This window comes from Zootoca vivipara, chromosome 6, assembly GCF_965207765.1.
Source record: "Zootoca vivipara chromosome 6, rZooViv2.hap1.1, whole genome shotgun sequence".
Classification (NCBI taxonomy): domain Eukaryota; kingdom Metazoa; phylum Chordata; class Lepidosauria; order Squamata; family Lacertidae; genus Zootoca; species Zootoca vivipara.
The window spans coordinates 48536760-48548071 of NC_142589.1; the positions used below are offsets into that span (position 1 = coordinate 48536760).

At 43.8% G+C, this 11312-nt stretch overlaps 1 protein-coding gene across 1 annotated transcript; it reads right to left on the reverse strand.

The window, feature by feature from the left end:
• Positions 1-1075: 1075 nt before the first annotated feature.
• Positions 1076-11004, reverse strand: NUDT21 (nudix hydrolase 21). Its single transcript, XM_035120667.3, has 7 exons — positions 10786-11004; positions 9422-9622; positions 7981-8044; positions 5450-5539; positions 4027-4102; positions 3046-3160; positions 1076-1347 (listed from the first exon to the last, which is right to left on the reverse strand). The coding sequence occupies exons 1-7, from the start codon at positions 10899-10901 to the stop codon at positions 1326-1328; spliced, it is 684 nt and encodes a 227-aa protein (XP_034976558.1). The 5' UTR covers positions 10902-11004; the 3' UTR covers positions 1076-1325.
• Positions 11005-11312: the final 308 nt, after the last annotated feature.

An 11312-nucleotide genomic window follows, 5' to 3' on the forward strand; every position in this document is an offset into this window, starting at 1 on the left:
ACTATCATAGGACCTAATTACGTCAGCCACAGTGTCATGAGTTTGTTTGCCTGCTCATCTCCCAATGTGGAGGCCAATCTCCTTGCAAATGAAAGAGGGGTTATTGTTTTTGTTTTGTTACTATGTTATGTATTCTGGTGTTTGTGTATTGTAAAATTTCCTGTGATCCTTGGATGAAAGGTAGTAGATAAATAAATCAAATCGATAAATTAAATTAATAAAATGGACACAGGGCAGAAATGACAATACTGTATCCAGAAACTAGCAGAGCAGGTGGGGCTAAACTTTGAGATGGTTGAGACCAGCACCCAGAGCATTTGCCAGCACCCAGAGCAGGTGCACACGTGCCAGGCGGGGGGGGGCACCCCAGCCCTCACCACAGATGCTGCTGGAGCGACCCCACCAGAGCAAAGCAGGGAGGGCTGTGCTGAGCCGCCTGCCCACATAGTGGGGAGCCCAGCCAGTCGATGCAGGTCTTAGTGGGTGGAGAGAAGCGCCAGGCTGTGCCAGGGTCGCCTGCATGGGGGCACCTGGTTCATGCCACCTCAAAAATTGTGCGCCTGGGGCCCTGGCACCCCTCACTACGCCCGTTTGAGACAACCGGCCTGTCAATCAGCTATTCTCAGTACAACCTCACATGACTGACTAGTGCAGAGCTTTCCAAAACAGAAGTTATTCCAAGAGTAGCAATCAAACAAAAACTGGGAGCCTTTATGTGGCAAGGCAGCATCACCTGAAACACTGTGTCCTTTTATTGTTCAGACACTTCCTTGCTAGCCTAGCTTAGTTCCCTCCTTCAGGCTGCGCTGAGTGATAGAACAAAAGTTATCAATTCCCCCCATCTGTTTCAAGACCTGCTGCCAGCCTGAGTCCCAACACCCTGCTATGTTTCCTGTGCACAAAAGACCTTGCTTTTAGTTAGTTAACAAGTAGCCTACATTTCCAAAGGTATATTTAGATGGATGCAGACAGTACTCTTTCATCCTCATTCTCATATGCAATGCTGTGGTATCAATCCCTGAGCAGAAATCTCTCATCAAGTCCCATTTGAAAAAGGAACACACAAAAACAGAAAGGAGATCATTTTGTTTTAATGTTATTTTTAAAAAAAGTCAAGTCAAGTGACTATTACAACATAGGTGATTAAAATGCAAATACACTCATCATTCCACTATCTAAACAGTCAAGATTCACTTTCCTATTCAGATGGTAGAGAGTTTGGGGAAGGGGGACACATAAAAAAACAAATCTTTGTGTCAGGTTCTCTCTTCTACATTTTAAAGCTGTTCTCACAGAGACGGCTTCTACCACGTACTTCAGGAAATTCAGTTGTAAATAAAATTGAACCTGGCAGAGGGGGAAAATAAGTAATGATTACTCACACTGAAGATCATGAACTACACACAGATATTCTTAATTGGCTGGATAACAGATCTGCTATTATGAATTGCAAAAGATGCACCAGTAGGTTATAGGTACATACTTGGATCACTAGCCAGAGGTCCTCCTGCAACGGTAGGCAACCTCTGGCCTATGGAATTTACTAGGCTTGCCAGGACTCCCCATTTGGACCCTGAGGTCATTTTGGTCAAATGACATCCACCTGTCCATCATGTGACATCAATCCCAGTTAACTTGGCAAATTCAGAGCAATTGGCTGGTATGCAAGCCACTGCTTGGGAATTGCTCTCTGACATGAGGCAGGCATTTTATTAAATAAAATGCTGACCTACTTTTGAATTTGCTATGATCTAGGAAGGAGGAAGCTGCTGTTGTGGTGTTGCATACGTTGGCCTGTTCCAGGAAGCAACAAGGAGTTGCTGCTTCTAAGAATGTTGCCAATAACCTGAAATTCCACCCACCTTTGACTCACAGCATGCAGAAGCTGTGCACCTGCTTCCAGCTCCTCCTTCACCTGGCTGAACAATCTCAAGGGGTGCAGAAAGGAACAGGAAGCCCACCTCCACACACCCTGCCACATCCGGTGGGGAACATGGTTTTCTGTTTGATCATAGCTTTGTTGAGGTGCTGGTGGCTGTGTGTGTGCTTTGCTTCCCCCCCCAAACCTTTTCCCACTGTGTTGATTTCCAATATGTTTAAAGCAGGAATGGATGACTAGGGGACAAGTGGTTTTGCTTTATTTGGGTTTTTGCCCCACCTACCATTGGAATGTGCACCCTGGAAGTTTGACTAGTTTTAATCCAACCCATGGGCTAATGGTTTTTTCCTTTTTCTACCCTACTGAGCCTAGCATTGCCCTACATAAGGGTAGCCAATGTGGTGCTCTCCAGACCACAAATCCCAGCCTCAGCTAACATGACTCCCATCAGGGATGAGAGGAATTATAGTCCAAAATCTGGGGACCATATTGACTACCCCTGCTCTATATGCACCCAGACAGTGCTTGCTAGAACTTTAGGTTTCTAAGAACACAGCTTGAAAAAACCAGACAGCCAGCACATAATACATCAATTGGAAGCCCAGCAAGCAAGCAAGGTTCAAGAAAGTACATCAAGGCTTAATCTCCTGAGGTAATGTACTCATACGGTAAGGCAGGCAATGACTATAGCAACAGAAGGCACTTTTTGTAGGGTGCCTTCTGTTGGCTTTTGATACGCAAGGAAAAGTGAAAGGGGACATACAAGGAATGTGAAGTACTGTTTGTAATTCAAAACTAATTTAATTTAAAGTACCGTACTGTACTCTGCTGAATGATATGAAGTAAATACAGTGGCTTGGATCCTAAGATAAATTAAGGAAGTTTGTAGAATTTCTAACCCCTCTTCCTCCTGGCACCCCAACATACATTTTCAGGAGGCCCAACCCATCAGGGGCTGTAGGGAGGGTAGAAACCTTCCTTTTGTGGTTTTCCTTAAGTCAATTTATCCTATGATCCAAGCCAATGTGGATACATAAGCACCACAATCCTCAGAGCACTCAAGTCAGCTACTCCCTACACAAGCAAGTGAAAGAGCTAAAGAAAGCTTTTCTGTAGCAGCTGCAGCAGTATGAAACCACAGCATGGAAACCCACAGCATACTCTACCTGCTCAAAAGCTGGGGGAGGCTTGAAATGATAGGCCCATAACCTGGTGCATTGTCATAGAGCTCAAACAATGGAGCAGCTACCAGCTTGTAATTTTTGGGGACGGCAAACAAAGCTAGAACAAATCAAGAGAGATCTAATCAAATAAAAATCTACTTCAAGCAAGGACAAGACAAATATTGAGCGAAGTTTAGTTTTCTTAATTCCTAGGTTGCATCATATGCAGAATAGTAATATTTAGAACTTTGGTTTGTACAGTCTGAATATACAGATAGCATGCCTGGCATGAGGACTCCTCAGGCTATTCTAAGTTATCCAGGCAAACCACGCAAATTGAAAGCAACTTGGAATGAGTCATAAAAACCTAAGGCAACATCCATCCAAACTTAAGCAATTTTAAGTGAAACTGTGTACAGAAAAGATGTGAAGAAATGCTACCTCCCACAATAAAATCCATCATACTGTAATGCAATAATAATAATAATAATAATAATAATAATAATAATAATAACAACTTTATTATTTATACCCTGCCCATCTGGGCTGGGTTTTTCCCCAGCCACTCTGGGCGGCTCACAGCATATATCAGAACATACTAAAACATCAAACATTTAAAAATTCCCCGATACAGGGCTGCCTTCAGATGTCTTCTAAAAGTCAGATAGTTGTTTATTCCATTGACATCTGATGGGAGCGCGTTCCACAGGGAGGGTGCCACTACCAAGAAGGCCCTCTGCCTGGTTCCCGGTAACCTCGCTTCTCACAACAACTCTAGCTTGTTTCATCCATGGCACAGGAGTGGGGGAGGAGCACCACTGGAGCTTTTGAGCAGCATATAAACCACTACAGTAGAAACAAGTTTTCAGAATTCTCTTTAAGTTTAGATAGTATAAACCACCTTGCCCAGGATTTTGTTGCCATCTCTCAATAAAACCTATATGGAAACCTATATGGAAAATAAAGATGTGACAGAATGCCTACCCTTTTCTTGAAGCTGAACCAAAAAGAGCTTCTTGTGCTCTTTTGGTTTCGTAATGTGAGCTGGAATATACGGATACTGTGGGAAACAATAAAAAATAATGATTAGTTCATGTCTGTATACAGCTTTCCTGAAATCGAAGTACTTAACATGTTATGAGAGTTCATGGGGCTGAAGCAGGACAGTTAGAATCTAGTTGCTTTGAATCATATCCACAGCCAGAGCACTTTAGGTATTTTCCAAATATATTTCAAATGCAAAATATACGGTAGGTACTGTAGATTCTAACACAGGCCAAGGGTCAAACTAGACATGATGCCAATCATGTCACTGGATCATGCACAATTGCTTTTTTAAAAAGTCAGATTCAAAACACTTGCTTTCAAATTCTAGGTTGCAAATTCTAAAAAATGTGCTTGTTTCTATACCACCTGTATATAAAACTAAATCATTTACAGCTAAAGAAAAATATATTACAAAAATATACACTAATAATACCAGTTACTAAAGACTGAAATAAACAGTACTGGTGCAATAAAGCATTACAATGTGCAAAACAACAGGCTCCATCTTTAACAAATTAGGTAAAGTCTAGGGGGGGGTTTGAGGTATTCAAAAGATTTCTAAAGCTAGTAAGCAGTGATGCTTCCTGTATGGCAGGGTGAAGACTGTTCTAGAGAACTGAGGTGACAGCAGAAAATGCACCTTTGTGGGTCCCCACCATGGTCTGCAATATGAGGTGCCACCGATATAAGTTCCCCAGATGATCTGCCAGGTCTCCATGGGGGCTAGCAGTCTTTCACAGGTTCAAAGCTGTTCAGGGTTTGGCATAGAAATTTCACATAGCTACAGTCTGATGTTTAAAAAAAGTCAAGCCTCTGTGGTAAAATAAGGGCCAGGACTAAAAGGCTGTAAGCGTGAACACGCACACAGCAGGTCATTTTCAGTCCATGTTCTGCAATAGAATCAGTTCATGTTCTGCAGAAAAAAGGAAGCATACAACATTGGCTGTTTGACTATCAATACCCTGAGGAGAGAACATCTGAGGCAGCCTCTTCTCCCACATTCCCTGGGGCTGCTTAAGAAAGGCCTGCATACCCTGAGGGAAGGCAAAAGAGAGGAAATTCAAGAGCAAATGCCATCTGCTTCTGAAAAGGCCATCAGTTGTTCTGGGAGGAGAATGCCATTGCTCCTTATTTAATGCACTTTTTATTTTCCAAAACCTTTCATCCTATTCAAAGAAACTATGCTGCTCTCCTCAGTGACTTAATTCTATTTCTCTGACTTACAGAGGCCTGAGCCTGCCAGTCTTCTACCAGCAATAGAGTCATGCAGTAGGATGGTTAATTAGTTCTTGGGAGGGGTTTTGTTGTAAGTCCAAAGAATAAATCAAATGAAAATGCTAGTGGCAACTTCAATTCTCACCTGTGGGGGCTCGAAATTTGGTCGCCACCAGTTACCAATGCAGTCATCAATGACCCAGTCTTGCTGCACTCCATCCTGGCGACCCAGGATCTGCCAAAATAGAAATGCAAGGAAAATCCTGATATGCGCTATGCCAGTGCTTCACAATAGCAGAATGTCATATATTAAGAATGCTAGCCCAAAATTATAGTCTAAATTCTTAAATTTCTTTAATCAATATAGAAGTGCAAACAAATACTGTCAATTGAATGACCTGATTCATATATAACACAAAGCCATGGCTTATTAAACTATGATTTAAGTCATAGTTTGTTTGATCATCCAAACCCTGCCCAACAGTTTAACTACTATTTGTTTTTTGTCAAATTGCTGTTTGCTTATGAACTTTGGTTTGTTTTAGCATTATGTGAGAACCCAGCCCCCTTCCTGAGCCATGGCTTCTTTGACCACCCCCACCCCAGACACTCATCAAGCTACAAAGGAACAAGGGTGGAAAACAAAACAAGCTTGGAGGAACAAGCTCTTAAAAAAAAATAGTCTGTGGGACAACTCAAGGTTAATCTATGGTTTCATTAAACAAACCATGATTTAGCATTACATGCAAACCAGGCCATTAATTTACAGTGTATCATTTACAGTATGACACTAAGAAAACACTGTTTATAAAGTGGTCTTTTTTAAAAAAAGTAATACGTTTTTATTAACTTTTTCACTAGTTCACAAAAGAGTACAGAAATATAAGCAATGGTGCTGCTACTTAAAAGATTGTTGGACTAAGGAAAAGTCTAATAAACCAAAAAAATAGATGTATTCTTTAGTGCTAGCCATACTTTGTTTACAGAACATTAAGCAAAAAAATTTCTCCCCAACAACTGGTATTCAAAGGTATAGTCCCTCTTTAAGTGGATATTCTCAAGAATTGTAGCTAAGAACAACCTTGCTCAGGCAGATTGCTCATATGGTAGAGTAGCCTGTTCGTAACAATGGCCAAGTATTGCTTTTGAGAAGCTCACTAGCTTAGCTTGACCTGTGTCCCTGCAACACTTGGCATTCCATCTACTTCTCTTTGTGTAATAGAATATGACATAGCTGCCAAGTTTTCCCTTTTCTTGTGAGGAAGCCTATTCAGCATAAGGGGAAATCCCTTTAAAAAAGGGATAACTTGGCAGCTATGGAATATGTGTGTATTACCCCATCAGAAATGACTTTTGGACCAGGGAGTGAGATGGGGAGAGAAGAGAAGGAAGTTAAGAAAGACAATGTGGCATTAAAGGAGCAAAGCTGCAGCTGCTGCCACGTTTTCCTGCATGCACCTTCCCAGCATTGGTCAATGCCAAGTACATGAGCTCCTGTCTCCTAACCCTCCCTCTCCCTTCCCAGTAGCAATTGATGCTGCTGAGTATGCAGATCTCCATCAAAGCAAATCTTCACTGTCCAATGCCACCCCTGCCCCATGAGAATATCAAGACAGTTTATTTGCTGTCTTTCCACTTCCAAAAAACAGATAATTTGCTTGCATAACTAAAATAATAAACAAGCTGAGCACCAGCTGTGCAGGAAAGGTGCAGGAGGCAGATGAAGCTCACACACAGTGAAGGGAAGAGAAAGCGGGAGCTGAATGAAAAGAATCCAAAACAAAATATAGCTAAGGAAAATGCAACTAGCGCACAACATTCCAAGGAGAAAGACAGTGAGTTGAGAGGAATGGAGCTGTCTTGACTCTCTTTTTCAGGAGGTGAAACTGATGACTTTTGAGTCAGAAGCGGAATTGCATGGAAGGTCAGACCCAGGAACAACTAGTGAGCACATTAGACTGAAGAATATTCCATTGTCATCCTCTGACTCAGAAGTCTCTATTACAGAAGCCCCAGAGCCTTCCATGCTTCACTTATGGAGAAGAGGCACTTTTCAGTAAACATTGAGTTTACAACTAAGATAGAATTAGCACTCCTATGTAAGGGTCAGTCAAAAGCAGCAACAGATGTTTGCACCTTACCCAAAGCCTAAACCCCACACAAGCCTCAGATGAGGCCAGCACCAAATACTGGGAAAGAGAGGCACCGGGGGCCAATTAGCTGGGTGCCTTACAAGCTTGCTGAAAAGAACAGAAATCGAAGTATTAATATGGCATGATGTTGTGCTTGGCAAGGTACCTGACAGGTGAGCAGCTCTGACTACCTGTCAAATTTGGCTCTCCATGGGTGAGGAGAGAAGGATCTTGCCAGCTAGCTAGGAAAGATTCGCCACAGCTGCCTTAGAGTGAGGGTTTGTTAGCTTTCATATGGAAAACCAGAAAAACTCAGAACTCAAATACAGTACATACTCACTGGACTTTTTCATGGATTGGCAAAACTTCAAACATACTTCCGCACCTAAGAGTTTATTAAAAATTAAGGTGTTTTAATTCCTGAATTTACCTTACAGGTGTGTTGAATGCTATTCACCTTGTTCATGTGAATGCAACCATAAAAGGCTTATTGTTATCCATCCTAAAGCCTCAGGATAAAAATGCAAATAATTGTGACATCTACCTCTGTCATTAAACGTTTGAGACCTTCTACCTCATCTTCTCCTGGATTAAGTTCACCACCTGGCCTGTGGAAAATAAAGTCATGATAAAGGATATGTTTTAGGTGCAGTCATAATTAAAATATTTTTTAAAGTAACACTGCAGTAAATGTCAAAAAAGCTGTTTTGAGAATGTTTTACTACCTCAGCCAAATGTTTTCCCCTGGTGCCTGAATATATGTAATGAAAGTGCCAGGCAAGCCTCCCTGGGGGGAGCATTCCACAAAAGAGGAGCCACTGCAGAAAAGGCCTGTTCTCGTGTTGCCACTATCCAGACCTCTTGTAGAAGAGCCATAGCTCTGCTCCGTTGCAGGGTCGGGGTCAGCTAATATGAGAGACAGTCTTTGAGGTACAATACTGCAGTTTACTGCTGTGCGGGTGACAATATCCTAGAAGAACTATGTTGTTGCTTTACTCCTGTGCAAATTCTGCAATCAAAAAATGGACCCAGGGATTTTGTTCCAGAATTAGTTGGCTGCGGGCATTAGAAATGGCTTATCTATTAACTTCAGAAACTTGTGAAACTATTCCCAAGAATTTAGACTAGCTAATGCTGCAAAGAGATTAGAAGAGTCATGTGTGGTGCAGTCAGATCACCATCACCTTTTAGTTTTCTAAGAGAAGCAGGAGGAAGGTGATGAGCAATATTCAGAAAGGATAGATGAAAAAACGCAGCATTTTTTTTATTTCAACCATTTATATACTGCTTTACATTGTAATTTGTAGAGGGAATAAAGCTGAAGTAACCCAAATTACCTGAGAGAAAGCCCCACTGGAGTTGACTATTGGACCAACAACAATCTATTTAAAATGGAAGGCCATGGTCTGTATCTAAGTATTACTCAGGCAGACCCACTGAAATCAATGGACCTCAGTTAGGTAGGATTTATCCTCTTCAGATTTCCCCAGTAGCCTGCAGTCTAAAGCTACTATTGTGGCCAGCTAAAAACACAGTTAGTTGCCTAAACTGTGTTTGAACTCACCAGAACTGGAACTAGAAGCCGCATGCTACAGCAAATACATAGGAATATTGGCTATGGTACATCCTTATATCAGGTTGGACTGTATTTGGCCATCCAGGCTAGTACTGTCTACTCTGACTGGCAGCTCTCCAGAGGGAGAGTGGCGCTTCCCTCCCCAGGCCCAGCTGCTTCTCCACTCCAAATTCCCCCTCCACAGTGATGGACCAGGGCTCTCAAATTGCAGTGGTGCTCTGCGCAATGCTACCCCCCCCCGTCTCTCACTCCGTTCTACAGCATTGTTATGGCGCTCGCTGCAGTGCAGCCACACTGGTTGAGCTACCCTAAAACCGCCTTTGCCCTCCATCCACAAGCCATTTACTTTCTCTGTGGAGCTTCAAACATGTATCATTATGCATTGCTAGGTTTGTTAAAGCTCACTTACAGTTTGAAGAAAGTTGTGCCCAACTGCAAAAGCAACACATGAGGCAGCCTGTGTTCATGCACAATAAGGACCCCCTCGACAGTCCGCCTCATTCCAATCTTGTCAAATTCCTCCCTCATGCGCTGGAACCGGGCAGCCACTGAACTGTCCTTTTCATATAGGGGTTCCTTGGTCCCAAAAGTGTAATTTGTGAGTGGATACCTAAAAGGAATTACACCTTAAATACAGTATTTCATGCATATTGACAATCTAGTTCAAAAATTGAACACAGAGCAGGGTATAGCCAGTGACTCTGAGCTGTGTTACACGATCCATTTTCACTGTACGCTTTGGAGCTGCAGTCCCACATGCACAAAGCAACAACGTGCAGAAAATATAGACAGTTGCCCTACACTAAACCAAGACAGTTGCTGCATCTAGCTCAGTCTAGTCTACAAAATGACCAGCAGCACCTCTTCAGGGTTTCAGACAGGGGATCTACTCCGGCTGGCAGTGGTTCTCCAGGGTTTCAGAGAAGAGTATTTCACAGCCCTACCTGGAGCCATACATTTAATATATTGCTGTTCCCCACACCTTTCTTATCGGCTGGGGGTCAAGACCTTTTTCCACCTGTCCTGCACTTGCTGAAATATATACAGTATTTAAATGACAATGCCACATATAGACTCGGTGTCAAAGGAAATCATTGGATCTGTTTTCTTACTCAGTTGCTTATATTTGTAATTTTGTGTTGCTAGAAGGGGATCCAGACTGCCCTTCCCCGCCCCATACGATTTTTCTACTGAAAATCCCCCAAGTGATACATGCAGAAAAGAAGTGCATCAGTAAACAGGTACACATCCTTTAAAAGGGGGGGGGATGTGGTCTGCAAGCTGCAAAACCCTTTGGGTGGAGGCAGATTAAGGTGCCCCCGAGAGCGGAAGTGTGGGCGACTGAGGAACCTAGGGAACCTTAAAGCAAAGTGAGACCCCCCATCTAGTTCACGGTCGCCTATATTGTTTGGCAGCGACTCTCCAGGGTTTCAGGCAGCAAGTATTCCCAGCCCGACATGCAACGGCAGGAAGCTACTCTACCGTTGAGCTACGACACATGCACAAAAGAACCAGGCGCCGATAATAATCAAGTGCAGGGAAGCCGCGCGAAATCATGCACGTGTGAATAGGACCTCGACTTTTTTATCGCGCGTGGAGGGGTGCAAGACAAAAGTGCTGGGACGTCGGCGGAAGGGAGAGGATGTTTGGGGGGGGGGAATCCTAGTACAGTATAGTAAAGACGCGGGAGAAAGAGGCGGAGGAGGCGTGGCGCTGTGGCTCTCCGCTGCTCATGGGAGGGGAAGGAGGAGGGGGGCACCGAGCGCCACTCACAGGTTGATGGTCCGCTCGAGCGTGAGGGGTTTGCTTTGCTGGATGTATTTGTTACCGAACTGGTTGACCCCACGGGGCCAGCCGGTCTGGGAGCGGTTGGGCGGCACGACGGACATGGCGAAAGCGGAAAGCGGCTCAGAAGGCCACAAGCATTCCCCGGCCGCGCTGAACCTCCGCTCCGTCCCGCACACCACTCGCCTCACACCCGCCGAATCCTACACCGGAACCAGTAGGCCACACTTCCGGGAACCATAGAGACGAAGGTTGAATGAAGCCGAGTCCGCCCATCTGTGTCAAACTATCCTGAGCAAACCGTACCATAGAGAAAGCACACATGACTCGAGAGGAAATGAGAAACGCCACAGCCAATGAAAGCAGCCCGCGGCAGCCCCGCCTCTCAACTAACCATCCTAGCAGTTGGTCGTTAGAAGACTCTAGGGTGCGTAAGAGTACGTATCCTATCTCTTTGTGGTTTCCTTCACCCTCTCTCGCTCGTTCGCGCTCATTCCCGCTCTCGCCTCGCGCCC

Bases quoted from the DNA above. Each gene is read 5' to 3' on its own strand.
- NUDT21 (XM_035120667.3), bottom strand. From the start codon at position 10,901: ATGTCCGTCGTGCCGCCCAACCGCTCCCAGACCGGCTGGCCCCGTGGG. The intron at 8,045-9,421 runs GTAAGTGAGCTT...TATTTTCCACAG, and splicing joins GGCACAACTTTCTTCAAACT to GCCAGGTGGTGAACTTAATC. The intron at 1,348-3,045 runs GTAGAGTATGCT...CCCCTCTGCCAG, and splicing joins CTCCCCCAGCTTTTGAGCAG to GTTCAATTTTATTTACAACT.